General features: G+C 41.4%; 1 protein-coding gene across 4 annotated transcripts in view; it reads left to right on the forward strand.

The window, feature by feature from the left end:
* Window positions 1-15,201, forward strand: part of PTPRR (protein tyrosine phosphatase receptor type R) — a 273,598-nt gene extending 258,397 nt beyond the window's left edge. For all 4 annotated transcript variants that reach the window (XM_061416475.1, XM_061416476.1, XM_061416477.1 and 1 more), the window contains one exon: window positions 14,020-15,201. In XM_061416475.1, the coding sequence (XP_061272459.1) occupies window positions 14,020-14,113 (94 nt within the window). In that variant the 3' untranslated portion in view covers window positions 14,114-15,201. The remainder of the gene's footprint in view (window positions 1-14,019) is intronic.
* The last annotated feature ends 179 nt before the right edge of the window (window positions 15,202-15,380 follow it).

A 15,380-nucleotide genomic window follows, 5' to 3' on the forward strand; every position in this document is an offset into this window, starting at 1 on the left:
CCTGTCCATGGGATTCTCCCAGCAAAAATACTGGAGTGGGTTGCCATGTCCTTCTCCAGGGGATCTTCCCCACCCAGGGATCAAATCTGTATCTCTTACATCTCCTGCATTGGCAGGTGGATTCTTTACCACTAGCACCACCTGGGAAGCCCCTACTTTGGGTAGAGAAAGATGGATTTCTTAACAGACTTTTCCAGACTGTGGTTCTCAGGGCCTCTTTTTTTTGGTAAAGTTTTTTTAAAATTATTTATTTTATTTTTGGCTGCACTTGGCCTTCGTTGCTGCTCCAGGACTCTCTCTAGTTGTGGTGGCTGGGCTTCTCATTGTGGTGACTTCTCTTCCTGCAGAGCACAGGCGTTAGGTGTGCGGACTTCAGTAGCTGCAGCACACAAGCTCAGTAGTTGTGGTGCACAGGCTTCATTGCCCTGAGGCATGTGAAATCTTTCTGGACCAGGGATCGAACCATGTCCCCTGTATTGGCAGGCAGATTCTTAACCACTGGACCACCAGGGAAGTCCCTCAGGGCACATTTTAATGATTAGTTAAACTCTGAGAACCTGCTGCATGTCAGATTAGCTACAGTACAGATTAGCCTATATTCAGGCAAAAAATAAATAAATAAATAAAAGTTTCTCAATTTTGAGGGAAAAAATCTGTATACTATGTTTCTTAGAACCCATCTCCACCTGGATAGTCACAAAAAGTATTAAAGTGTTAAAGGATACAAAGCATCCCCCAGCATGGTAATCCATTTCACTCAGTTGAAGCACTCTTTCACATTTATTTGACCACATGACACTTTCCGAGACTATCTAAATGAAAGGGAAAGAAGTATGACACTTTCTGAGACTATCTAAATGAAAGGGAAAGAAGTTATAAAGTAATAAATATAAGCTGTTCTTTCCAAAGTTTGGTGCCAAAGAGAAAACTAGAGATGGCAGAGGAATGTGAGCCTGGGAGGAGACCATTAAAAAGGTGAAAGGGAAGGGCTGCTGCTGCTGCTGCTAAGTTGCTTCAGTCGTGTCCGACTCTGTGCAACCCCACAGACGGCAGCCCCCCAGGTTCCCCCATTCCTGGGATTCTCCAGGCAAGAACACTGGAGTGGGTTGCCATTTCCTTCTCCAATGCATGAAAGTGAAAGTGAAGTCACTCAGTCGTGTCCAACTCTTAGGGACCCCATGGACTGCAGCCTACCAGGCTCCTCCGTCCATGGGATTTTCCAGGCAAGAGTACTGGAGTGGGGTGCCATTGCCTTCTCCAAAGGAAAGGGCAGGACTGACTAATTGGAGCATCTAGCTTAGTATAATAAGGGCTACGAAAGATGGAGTTAATGTATCATAAAGCTAATATTTTGAACTCTTCAGAGTTCAGGCTTCACCAGATTTTTCCTATCCTCTCATACCCTTTTTAACAGCAGCCTCTATCCACTAGTGATCCAAAGCTGGACACTACATCTTCTTTATAGTTTATCCCCCACCACTTTTACCTGCCTCCTCTGAGAAGCCCAAGGCCTGGCTAACAGCAAAGAAAAACAGTGATTTGGATACTGGAGATGGGTTACATGACTGATAAATCAAGAGTCTGAGCATTGAGTAGGATCAAAAACCTAATCCAAAGAAAACAAAAAACAAATGACAATGCTTGATCATTGTTGTTCAAGATAACATAAACCAGCAATTTGTACTCAGATCACAAGTCTGCATTTTAGCAATAAATTCAAATGGTCTGATTTAGAAATGAGTGTGTTATGCTGAATGGATGCTTCCAGTGTAACAACAGTGACAAAGCCATTTGGTGGATTCCTCATTCTCTGGCAAGACATTATTTTTATTGGCTTTTGGGCAACATCTATTAATAGATGCTATAGTTCTCCCTGAAGATTCATGAGTCTGTGATTCTCCTATTAATAATACTTTTGAGCATATTTTGAACTAAAATAGGATTTCTTTTTTTCCAAATGGGAGTTCAAATTCAGTGCTGGGCACCCACAGGTGTTTTATTTAGAAGTGCATTCATGGATCATTCCTTCATTGCCACTGTGTTCATTTTGACTAAAAGATGAAATCGGTAACAGGCAACTGGGACAGAGCACTGGCTGGTGCATCTCAGGGCTTCCCGGGTAGCACAGTGGCAAAGAATCTGCCAAGGCAGGAAGACACAAGAGACAGGGGTTCTATCCCTGATTTGGGAAGATCCCCTACAGTAGGAAATGGCAACCCGCTTAGTATTCTTGCCTGGGAAATCCATGGACAGGTGAGGCTGATGGGCTACAGTCCTTGGGGTTGCAGAGTCAGGCACGACTGAGGGACTGCGCATTTGTGTGCGCGCATGCACACACACACACACACACACTGGTGAGACTGGGAAGCAGGCAACAACTAGAGAAAGAGATGGCAGGGATCGCTGGAGCAGATGTCAAGGAGCCTGAAGCTTGTCCTAGCTCTGCCCCTAATTTTCTGTGTGACCACTTGTCACTCTAGGCCTCTGAGTCTCCATATGTAGAAGGAGAAGTGGTGTGTCAGAGGTATCCAACCTGTTTCTGGTCCAAAGATCTCTTTTTAAGAGTAGAATATTTCATGGACCTCAACCTGATGGTTATACTTTGAATCCCATAGTGCTTTAAATTATCCTATTTTATTACTTGCTGCTGCTGCTGCTAAGTCGCTTCAGTCGAGTCCGACTCTGTGTGACCCCATAGATGGAAGCCCACCAGGCTCCCCGTCCCTGGGATTCTCCAGGCAAGAACACTGGAGTGGGTTGCCATTTTCTTCTCCAATGCATGAAAGTGAAAAGTGAAAGTGAAGTCGCTCAGTCGTGTCCGACCCTCAGTGACCCCTTGGACTGCAGCCTTCCAGGCTCCTCCATCCATGGGATTCTCCAGGCAAGAGTACTGGAGTGGGGTGCCGTTGCCTTCTCCAAGGGAAGCCCTGCTGCTGCTACTGCTAAGTCACTTCAGTCGTGTCTGACTCTGTGCGACCCCATAGACGGCAGCCCACCAGGCTCCCCCGTCCCTGGGATTCTCCAGGCAAGAACACTGGAGTGGGTTAGAAAGCCCTTATTATCTTATTTAGATATCACTAAATTGTTGTGACAATACCACCTAACTAAAAATTCCAGTTGCTATTAAAGCTAAACCAACCAGATTTCACCATATTTAGAGCCTGCTATAAGAGATTCATTTAGACTTGTTTATACCATGTTTTGGGCTTCCCTGGTAGCTTAGCTGGTAAAGAATCTGCCTGCAATTCAGGAGACCCCAGTTGAGTTCCCGGGTTGGGAAGATTCCCTGGAGAAGGGATAGGCTACTCACTCCAGTATTCTTGGACTTCCCTTGTGGCTCAGCTGGTAAAGAATCTGCCTATAATGCAGGAGACCTGGGTTCTGTTCCTGGGTCAGGAAGATCTTGTGAAGAAGGGAGGAGCTGCCCACTCCAGTATTCTGGCCTGGAGAATTCCATGGACTATATAGTCCATGGGATCACAAAGAGTCAGATATGACTGAGCAGCTTTCACTTCATACAATGTTTTTGTGGAATGAGATAGTGAGGAAGGTCATTTACACATTGAGTATGAGAGATATTTGTCCTTTAAAAGAAATAATAATACATAGTAATAAAATGGCCTAGGATACTCAGAGACCGCCTCATATGCATATGGAGAATGACTAAGGAGCCATATGTGACCATCAGAAGACATCTAGGCAGGGAGGGAAGGAATGTGCTCCATTGCAGGCTGACGTCAGGCAATTTTTTCCTCATTGTATTTCTTTTCATCCCACTTGGCACCTCTGAACTCTGGAAGAACTTGAAAACAGAGTTTGGGAAGTGAAACACATAAAATAATTTGTGATCTCAAAGCCTTTTTTTTTTCTTCTTCCCCCTCTCCCCCCTTTTTTCCTTCCCCAGAAACAGGAAACAATCTGTCTAATCCTCCCTTTTGAGAGTCAGTAGTGAAATCTGCAGTTGTCTTTGTACATCCTTACCTTGGGGACCTTAAATTGTAATGACATCCAAAGTCCTTACTTGCGGCTTCCCAGACAGGATAGAAAAATGCTTCCAGTGTGCGTCATATCATTGTTTAAATGTTTTGATTAATCACTTTAGTTTGATGGGTTTTTTTAAACTATAACAACCTAAAAGGAGGAATACATATGCCATCAGTTTCCTTAGCTAATATGTGTCCCCAGAAAATTCTTTGTTTCCAAAACTTGGTTAAAATAATTCCAAAACTAAAATTTCCACCTCTTGGTATATATTTTTTTTAATTAACTTTTGTCTTGCATTGAGCCATATCCTTTTACAATCCCGACTCATCACAGAGATCCCCTTAATTAGTGAATTTCAACAATCTCATTGGAAGATCAGGAATTGGACACTTTAGTTTACTTATTTTAAGAACACTTGAAGATAAAGCTTAAAAATTGGTTTGGATTTCCTTGACATCACAGTTCCTAGGCCGTAACAAGATGTCCTCTTGTAAAACAGATTACGCTAACTGAATCTTCCAAGTGGTTGTCAGGACAACCTTTTCCTTCTTCTCAGCTAGGATTCAACTGAGTGTTAACCTGGATGTTCAGAAGAAAATTGACCAGCTTTAAGGAAAAAAAAAAAAATATGGGGAACTCAAGATCTGCTAGGGCATTAAATTATCATTTGACTTGTGTCATTTCAAGGACTGAGAATGTAAACTAAATGTTTTGATTGATTCTGACCAGGTATTTTGGGAATGTGGACATACTCTGTAGAGAAAATGTCCACATTCAAAATACCTGGTCAGAATCAATCAAAACATTTAGTTTACATTCTCAGTCCTTGAAATGACATGGTGTTTAGACATGGAGAAAACGTCTGTCCAAGATACCCCGAGTTCAGCTCCAAACGTTAGCTGTATTTGACTCATGCCCAAGCTATCGGAGCTTTACCCAGGAGGCACATTATCATCCACACCTTTTGTTCTAAATTTACTGTACCAAACTTTACCAAAAGAATTCCAGATTCGAAAATAATAAAAAGCCAAGGAGCGTCAGTTCCATTGTTAGCCCAGAAATGAGTCACTGCTGCAGAATTTCTTCTGTCTACTGATTAGACCGGATACGCGCTGGGCGGTGCAGCAGGAAAGGCTTGTTGCTCTTTGTATGTGTGAGTTAATAGTCACAAAAGGTCACAATTTTAACATGTTAAAAACCAAATCTCTCTCCTGGGCATCTGGCAGGGGATTTTTTTTTTTCAACACAACCTCCCAGGAGCAAAGGGGAAAAAAAAATATAGTTTTTTCCCTTCTAACCTGAGATTACTCTCTGCTGACATGGCTACGTGCTTTTGTGCACGGAGACCAAGATGACATGGATTTTTGTGTTTGGCGGGGCTGATGTGACTTGAGTTATCTGACATTTCTGGAAGAGCAGTTGGTCTGAGTTCTTTCTGGCCTGGCCAAGCACACTGTTCATATTCTGTGGCCACAAAGAAATCAGAGCCTTGTACCCAACACCATTTTTGCAATAGAAGTGACTTTCTTCCAAAGCATGAAATGGGGCATAATTAGAGTGAAAAGATAGTTTGTCTAAACCAACATACTTCTGAGGGTGAAAAGGAGGCTTTATTAATAATTAGACCAGGACAGCAGGAGTAAACTGGGTCTGTCCCAAGCAAACCAGGTGCATGATCACCCTAAGGGTTTGTGTTAACCAAGCATTTACCAAAAGAATATGAAATAGAATATGTGACATTTATTTAATACTCGCTGAGTGACGGCCACTGTGTCCACTAAAAAATACAGTCACAACCTGAAAGTAGACAGTTATTTTATTTGGTGGGAATGTTTAGGACTCCCAGCCCCACAGAGACAGAATCTCAGTAGCTCTGAGAAAACTGTTCCAAGAAGGTAGAAGGGGGAGTCAGGCTATATACAAGTTTACAACAAAGGGAGCAGGTAGTCCGAACATCAAAGATCAGATATCAAGTTAAGGAATTTAGCAATTTATGTATAAGAAGATGCAAGCCTCTGCTGCTAAGTTACTTCAGTCATGTCTGACTCTTTGTGACCCTGGGGACCGTAACCCACTAGGCTTCTCTGTCCATGGGATTCTCCAGGCAAGAATTCTGAAGTGGGTTGCCATGCCCTCCAGTGGATCTTCCTGGCCCAGGGATTGAACCCACATCTCTTATATCTACCTGCAAGCCTCTGGGCTCACTGAATTCATTCCTTTATTATGCACCTCAGCTATCTGGGGCCAAATCCTGTTTCCTTGTTCATCTTAAGGAGTGGTAGATAGCTGCTTCTTGCATTCCCCCCAGCTCCTCAGTGGGGCAGGGAGTGAGGTGGGGGGATTGGCTAGGTCACAGTTTTAGGAGTCCTCATTCACATTTGGCTTCCTTCGTGGCTCAAAAGGTAAAGAATCTGGTTCAATCCCTGGTTTGGGAAGATCCCTTGGAGAAGGGAATGCAACCTACTCCAGTATTCTGGCCTGGAAAATTCCATGGACAGAGGAGCCTGGTGGACTACAGTCCATGAGGTCGACTAACACTTTCACTTTCATTCACATTTGGAGGCCAGAAATTGCTGTTGGCTATGATATTTCTTGTTTATTTATATGGCAGGAGATGTTTTCATTTCACAACTGTGCTAAGCATTCTATGGATTATCTCATTTAAACCTTGCAAATTTTGAAGCCTATTAGGCTTTGCCATGCCAGGGGTTTTTAAACTTTTGGGGGGGAAACAAAACGTTAGGAAGACAAAATCTTCCACAAAACACTGATAAGGAAAACCAATAACAATAATTTTAAGAAGAAAGAGTAAAGAGAAATGCCTTGGTCAAAACTGGGATTAGGAACCAGTCTAAGGACACCCTCCTTCCCCACACAGACACTGTGGTAGAACCTGGGCTCCTGGGAATTCTGTGAATAGCCTTTGGCTAGACGTTGACAGGCTCTGACTCATTTAATCCTCACGATCTTAATGAGGTTTGTCATTAACTTCATTTTACAGGTCAGGGAAATTGAGCTGTGATAGAATAAGTGATTTGTTCAAAAGCGTGTAGCTGGTAGGTTCAAAAGCAAGGATTCAAACTTGAATCTGTCTGACTCCAGGCTTCCTTCTTTCTACTAGGTCATCTACCTCCACTGTAGGTGACTTCACTAGAAGGTGACTTCTAGGCTGGTTCATATTTAAAAACATATTTGAATTTTTCCATCTAGGCTTACCCACTCCAGTATTCTTGCAGAAAAAATCCCATGGACGGACCTGGTGGGCTACAGTCCAAAGGATCACAAAAAATTGGACATGACTGAGCAACTAAGCACATCTAGGCTTGCCCAGGCTGAGCAGTATGGCAGAGCAGTCTTCTGCCCGATGTGCTCTTAGTTCTGTAAGGTCCTCAGAGGACTCATTCCATAGCCTACCATCCAGCCCTGTTTGACCAGATAGCACCAAAGAATAGCTAACACTATGATATCTTCAAGTGCTTAGCTGTAGAGTAACAAATATTTTTAAATGGACTGTTCATTTATATCTCACAACAGTACTATAAAGCAGGTATGGTTAGATGATTATCTCATCATTTTGCAGTTGAGAAAACAGTGCAGCAAAGATTATGTAATAAGGGTAAAGCAGCTAATAAGTGGTGGAGACAATTTGTCTTGACAACAGTGTATGGTGTCTTTTTACCTCTTAACGCTCTTTGGCCCCTACTGGTAATGAACCTGATGCTCTGGCATCTCAAGTTTTTTCAAACTCACAATGACTCTCATGGTTAACTGGGTTGCCTTGCCCTGCTTTTATATGCACTTACTCATTTTTGATAATCTAATTCCCATTTGGCAATAGGTATTGTACCTTAATGTGTTATACCCCCAGGAAAAGATTTGTATATAAACAGGATACTCCAAGGAGAGATAGTGCTTTAAATACAGTATGTTGGGTAATGGTGGTGATTTTGGCATGCTGCCTGACTGATGACAGCCTTTCTCCACCGAAGCATCATCTGGATCACCATGGAACTTTAAAAATCTTAACCTTGGTTGAGTTTTTAACTATGATCTGTTGGAGATCAAGGATTATTTAGTGCCTTGATAATTGAGTTTGCTTATGCCTTTTATGTGGTGTTGGAGAAGATGCTTGAGAGTCCTTTGGACTGCAAGGAGATTCAACCAGTCCATCCTAAAGGAACTCGGTCGTGGATATTCATTGGAAGGACTGATGCTGAAGCTGAAACTCAATACTTTGGCCACCTGATGCAAAGAACCGACTCACTGGAAAAGACCTTGATACTAGGAAAGATTGCAGGTGGAAGGAGAAGGGGATGACAGAGGATGGGGTGGTTGGTTGGCATCACCGACAGGATAGACATGAGTTTGAGTAGGCTCCAGGAGTTGATGATGGACAGGGAAGCCTGGCGTGCTGCCATCCATGGGGTCACAGAGTCAGACATGACTGAGCAACTGAACTGACTGATGCCTTTTAATGTAATAAAAAGAAAATGTTGGATGATGCCTTTTAAAGTAATAAAAAGAGAATTCCTGCTTCTTACCTTTAAGAACCAGCTTTCTCAGAAACTTACATCAGTAATATAGATCCAGACCTCAGCAAGTCCTTGGAGCCCTGTCTGACCCAAAAGGTCCCTGCAATCTGAGTCAGAGTTCTCCTGGAGGCTGAATTAGTACAGGGCTGTCTTAAGGGTTCATGATTAATCTTGCTATGTTCATTTATTCCATAAATATATTTTGTTTTAGGCACTATGGTCAGCCTATAAAAGACTGTATTTGTCCCATATCAGGATAAATAAAATCTGCAGGTTAAATTATTAGAATTTAAGTTCTTACAAAGATCAGCAGTGTTCTACATACCAATATATGTAATTGGAAATAATATTTTAAAAGATGATTGTAATGAGTTCCTGATTTTGAGTCAACTTCCAGTTAATGCATTCTGTGATGCCTGTTCCCTTCTTTTAGCCTAGAGCTTATATGTTTTCATAATACATGAGACAGCCTGGCCTCAGTAACCTACTTGACAAGTATTTACTTCAGACTAGTAAATGTTTTCCACTTTTGCAAATATGCATAAACTGTAACATCATGCCTGCTCTCAAAGGACCTAAAACCTAGTTAGAAATAATTTTGAAATGGAATTAGTATATCACATGATATAAAATTACTTGTAGTCAAGACCCTGTCTTAGCCCTGTCTTTTTCTACCCCTTTATAAATGACAGATAAAAAGACACAAGGCATGCTTGTTAACTATCTGGGAGACACCAGATAGTTAGGGGATGAGAAATAAAGGCTAATATACTGAATGATAGAAATGGTGATGTCAGTAAATAAGAACTTTGTGCTGAAACCAACAAGTTGAATAGGAATAAACAAAGTTCTGCACTAAGTTTGAAAAAAATAAGTACAGAATGAAAGAGAGCTGTGATTTCCACATTCAAAAATCATCCTGTGGGCTTTTTCTTTAACCCAAACCTTAACTCAATATCCTAAAATACTTGCCGAGCACCAGGCACTCGGTAGGCACTGCAGGATCTTTCTACCCAGTGCACCTGCAGAAGCAGACTCTTTGGCTTATAACATGCAGCTAGAGAAGGAAATATTCCCACTGACTTGATCTCATCTAGAGTAGACACAACACTCTAAGAAGGTCATACTTGATAAAACAGCCTATGGAAAGGGGAGGCTAGACTGGGGAGTGACAGGGAAACCAGGCTGCATAGAAATATTGAGTGACCACAGGATGTTTAGTCTAGAGAAGAAAAGATTACAGGACTTTGATGGTTGTTTTCCAACACTTAGAGAGCTATTGTGTGACTCTTAAGAGGAACCTTAAGGCTTTTAGGGTTATTTCAGTTTGACCAGTGGGGCGGGTGAAAGTTAAAGAGGAGCAGATTCATTCTGATGTCTTCAAAAGTTTTCCTGCCAACTTTGGCAAAGGCTAACTACTCCCTGGCAGAAACTAGCTGACCATCTACCATGTAGACCTCTCCCTCCTGGAAAGGTGACATTTTGTTGGCAGTTGGAATGCATGCCCTCTGAGGATCCCTCAGATGCAGAATCTTTCCCTTTTATTTTTCAAAACAAGTGAGAAGTAACCTCACTTTTCATACACCTCCCTTAAGCCTTGATATCCACAAGAGTTTTGTTAGTTTGCAGGTAATGAATTTGCTTCCACATCTTGTCCACCTTCACTGGCAGAAACAACATTTGACTTAGTTAACAGAATGTGATAGTAAGTATACTCCAAGCATTAAAATTACACTGCTGACTTTTCTGGGGTAAGATGGTGATTAAACCTAGTCTTCACCTTCATTCATTCAACAGTTGGACATGTAGATACCAATGTTCACCGGAACATATAAGAAGGGGAAAATCTTGTCTCAAAGTGAGGTAAATGGTGAGAGGAAATTCACAGACCAGAGTCCAGGAGACTGAGCACTTGTAAGGCTCTATAGACTGTCTGCAGCTTAAGGAGGGAGCCTAATGAGCTGTGCAGATGCCAAAGGAAGGGAGGTACCTCTCAACTCCCTAGAGCGGCCTCAATATTTCCTGTGGCTGGCTCTCCCAAGCCTCACAGTCAAAACCAGCATCTTCCGGACACCTGCTGTTTTGGGGTGTGCCCAGATGTCATCGTCCAGCTGAGAAAAGTCATCACCTCAGCTGGCCACTCCTGTTGTCGACTTAGGATGAAGGAACACTTTGACCAGAGAGCTGCCTTTAGTACAACAAAATGTGCAGTTCTATAGAAAAGCAATGATGATATATTACTGCCAATGAGTTGCAGTTGCCAAAAAAATCATGTATTTACCTCTCTATTACCAAGTACATCATTTGGGCATCCCATTGATAAAGCGAGAGAGTTCCAGAAAAATCTATTTCTGCTTTATTGACTATGCCAAAGCCTTTAACTGTGTGGATTGTAATAAACTGTGGAAAATTCTGAAGGAGATGGGAATACCAGACCACCTGACCTGCCTCTTGAGAAACCTGTGTGCAGAACAGGAAGCAACAGTTAGAACTGGACATGGAACAACAGACTGGTTCCAAATAGGAAAAGGAGTACGTCAAGGCTGTATATTGTCACCCTGCTTATTTAACTTATATGCAGAGTACATCATGAGAAACGCTGGGCTGGAGGAAGCACAAGCAGGAATCAAGATTGCTGGGAGAAATATCAATAACCTCAGATATGCAGATGACACCACCCTATGGCAGAAAGTGAAGAAGAACTAAAGAGCCTCTTGATGAAAGTGAAAGAAGAGAGTGAAAAAGTTGGCTTAAAACTCAACATTCAGAAAACTAAGATCATGGCATCCGGTCCCATCGCTTCATGGCAAATAGATGGGGAAACATTGGAAACAGTGGCTGACTTTATTTTTCTGGGTTCCAAAATCACTGCAGATGGTGATTGCAGCCATGAAATAAAAAGAGACTTACTTCTTGGAAGAAAAGTTATGACCAACCTAGACAGCATATTGAAAAGCAAAGACATTACTTTGCCAACAAAAGTCCGTCTAGTCAAGGCTATGGTTTTTCCAGTGGTTGTGTATGGATGTGAGAGTTGGACTATAAAGAAAGCTGAGTGCCGAAGAATTGATGCTTTTGAACTATGGTGTTGGAGAAGACTCTTAAGAGTCCCTTGGACTGCAAGGAGATCCAACCAGTCTATCCTAAAGGAGCTCAGTCCTGAATATTCATTGGAAGGACTGATGTTGAAGCTGAAACTCCAATACTTTGGCCACCTGATGCAAAGAGCTGATTCACTGGAAAAGACCCTGATGCTGTGAAAGATTGAGGGCAGGAGGAGAAGGGGATGACAGAGGATAAGATGGTTGGATAGCATCACCAACTCAATGGACATAGCTTTGGGTGGACTCCAGGAGTTGGTGATGGACAGGGAGGCCTGAGGTGCTACAGTTCACGGGGTCAAAAAGAGTCAAACATGACTGAGCAACTGAACTGAACTGATTGACCTGTTTAGTGTTAGTTCTGAAGGATGAAGTGTTTCTAACTTAACACTATTGTTTAAGAGAGTGAAATCTTACTGCTTTTAATACCTTGTAAGCTTATATTTATAGAAGTGGGCAAGTAAACCTAGATATAAGCCCAATTTTAGTTATTACCATTAACTAGAAGTCACATTATAGTGAGGCAATATACCTCATTTTTAAAGTTGAAGTGCTGAAAGTCCTAAACACAATTATTTTGAATGGTAACAACAGCCACTAGGAAGAATTAATAAGTTTAAAATTGGTTGTAGTATTGGTTACAGAGTTATGTAGACTTTATAAGACTTCATATAGTTACTAATAGGGATGCAGTTACTCAGTGAGCAGGAAAAATAACATTTATACAACTATAGTAGCTTTGCTAGGTAAAGGAACCATTATAAAAAAAATTCAATATACCTCCTTTATGTATAAATGTATAAGGAGCAGTGTTATTACTTCTCATGAAGTTAGGGACCTTCTAATTAGTGAAGATTAGACCTTCACTAATCTTAAACATATGGTACATGGAATAACTAGTGATGATAGTGAAGGGGGGAAAAGCAAGAACCAATTCTCTTTTTCCAACTCATTTAAGGATCTCCTGCTATTGTGTTTAAATACCCAGCACACCACACCCAAAAGCTGTTTCCCCATTAGTTCAGTTCAGTTCAGTTCAGTTGCTCAGTCGTGTCCAACTCTTTGCAACCCCATGAATTGCAACACACCAGGCCTCCCTGTCCATCACCAACTCCCAAAGTTTACCCAAACTCATGTCCATCGAGTCAGTGATGTCATCCAGCCATCTCAGCCTCTGTCGTCCCCTTCTCCTGCCCCCAATCCCTCCCAGCATCAGAGTCTTTTCCAGTGAGTCAACTCTTTGCACAAGGTGGCCAAAGTACTGGAGTTTCTTTCTTTCTTTTTTTTTTTTTAATTTTATTTTATTTTTAAACTTTACATAATTGTATTAGTTTTGCCAAATATCAAAATGAATCCGCCACAGGCATACATGTGTTCCCCATCCGGAACCCTCCTCCCTCCTCCCTCCCCACACCATCCCTCTGGGTCGTCCCAGTGCACCAGCCCCAAGCATCCAGTATCGCGCATCGAACCTGGACTGGCAACTCGTTTCTTACATGATATTCTACATGTTTCAATGTCACTCTCCCAAATCTTCCCACCCTCTCCCTCTCCCACGCTTTAGCATCATTCCTTCCAAAGAACACCCAGGACTGATCTCCTTCAGAATGGACTGGTTGGATCTCCTTGCAGTCCAAGGGGCTCTCAAGAGTCTTCTCCAACACCACAGTTCAAAAGCATCAATTCTTTGGTGCTCAGCTTTCATCACAGTCCAACTCTCACATCCATACATGACCACTGGAAAAACCATAGCCTTGACTAGACGGACATAACATACTCAAATAAACCATTGCAAGGTAGTTCTTTTAACTTGTAGAAAGAGCAACATTTTACAGTTCAGTTTTGTTCAGTAAACCTACATCAATCAAATCCAAGTGCATAAATCCGTATAACATATGAAGAATGATAAGGCACCCTAGAAGTAATACTAACACTCCAAATAGAAGTGAATTTATTTAACCCTAGCAATAATCCTGTGAGAATAATCCCGTTATTCTCCTACTTTAATAGCAGATGAAACTGAGACAAAAGCATTTTAAGGAACTTGCCCAAGATCAATTTGCCCTCACTAAGACTAGGCATTGGAGGGATTTGAACTCAGACAGTCTGGTTCCAAAGTCCAAGTACTTAACCACAAGGCTGTACTGCCTCCCCAGTAATGATGTTGGTTAAATTAATCAAATGCCTACTGTGTAGCAGACACTGTGTTAATCCCTTCATATATATTAGCATATTAAAATCATCTATCAGGTCATCTGGACATAGGAAAGAGGGACAACAAAAGAATTACCATGCCAACTGTTCTGTGTGTCTTTGGCACAGCACTTTCACTTGAGTGTGGTCTCTGTGTTACTTGAGATGCTGGGATGTTAGCAATAAGTTATATTATCTCTTCCTTGCAGGGGTGGAATGGTCCAAACCAGCGAGCAGTATGAATTTGTGCATCACGCTCTGTGCCTGTACGAGAGCAGACTTTCAGCAGAAACTGTCCAGTGATTCTCTGAAGACTTACCAGACCTTTGATCTCTAGGGGTGATTAGCTGATTACCCACTCAAGGCTTCTGGAAGGAGCTTCCCGCAGTGGAAGGGAAGAGAAGCCATGAAGCCAAGTCGGGGCATGGATTGTGGAAGATGGCAACATATTCAAGTCCTCCAGCCTCTTGTGTATATGAATGCACTTGTAAGCATCCCTTAAATTATTTTGAAGGTCCTCTGCTGATGGAGGTATGGTCGATTTCTCACACTGCTAAGGAGGAATTTGTTTTGTCTGTATTGACTATCTGCCACACAGAATATATGTATGAAATATATGTCATCAGATGATACCTTGAAGAGCTGCTGAAGAAATTATTATTGTGTGTTTAGATGCTTTAATGTTTGCAAAATCTGTCTTGTGAATGGACTGTCAGTTGTTAAACTATTCCTGTTTTAAGTGCTAATTCCTTCTCAGTTACCAGAATCTTGCCGCTAAAGTTGCAAGTGATTGATGATGGATTTTTAACAAATAAGTCTGTGTTTTTGAAAAAAAATCAAAAGCAGTAACTATTTTATATGGAAATGTGTCTTGATATATTACCTATTAAATGTGTATTTATCAGTACCTCCTATCAAACAATTACAGAGCACAATGATTGTCATTGGATATATATGTATTTACTCTCTACTATTGAACATAGAGGTGGTTTCTGCTCCAGAATTCTATCCACTGTATTTCTACATTGTGAGTCATTTTACTTTCAAAGGGAAAAACAAATTTGTAGCAACTATGATGTATTAAGAATTTTAAATACTTGTCTCTCTTTTACTAAGAAAGAATTTTTGAATACAATGTCTACCTAAAATCTCTCTCCCAGTAAAAGGCAGATGCCTTTGAAATTGATGTAACCTGTCCCATTTCCAGTGGTTCTTTAAAAGGATGCTGCCATGGATATCCTTAAATCTCTGAAACGATTTAATCCTCAAGAGACAAAGTTTTAAAAAACAATCTACACTCAGCAAACACTAGATGTTCTGCTCACATATGAATTTTTAATGCAACTATGTTGACTTTGTTTCCTACTGCCAATAAACTACTCTTAATACTACATGTTGAGTAAGGCATATGCTTTTTTTTCTTATTTGGAAAGAGACCATTATCTTTTAGGGAAAGCTTGCAGTCAACAGTGTGATGGGTGTAATTTTAGTCTGCCTCTCCCCAGTAGAGATGGCGATTTCAAAACGTAGTATTGTCATCACTTGAGTGATAATGATCTAGAACTGCCAT

This window comes from Bos javanicus, chromosome 5, assembly GCF_032452875.1.
Source record: "Bos javanicus breed banteng chromosome 5, ARS-OSU_banteng_1.0, whole genome shotgun sequence".
NCBI classification, from domain to species: domain Eukaryota; kingdom Metazoa; phylum Chordata; class Mammalia; order Artiodactyla; family Bovidae; genus Bos; species Bos javanicus.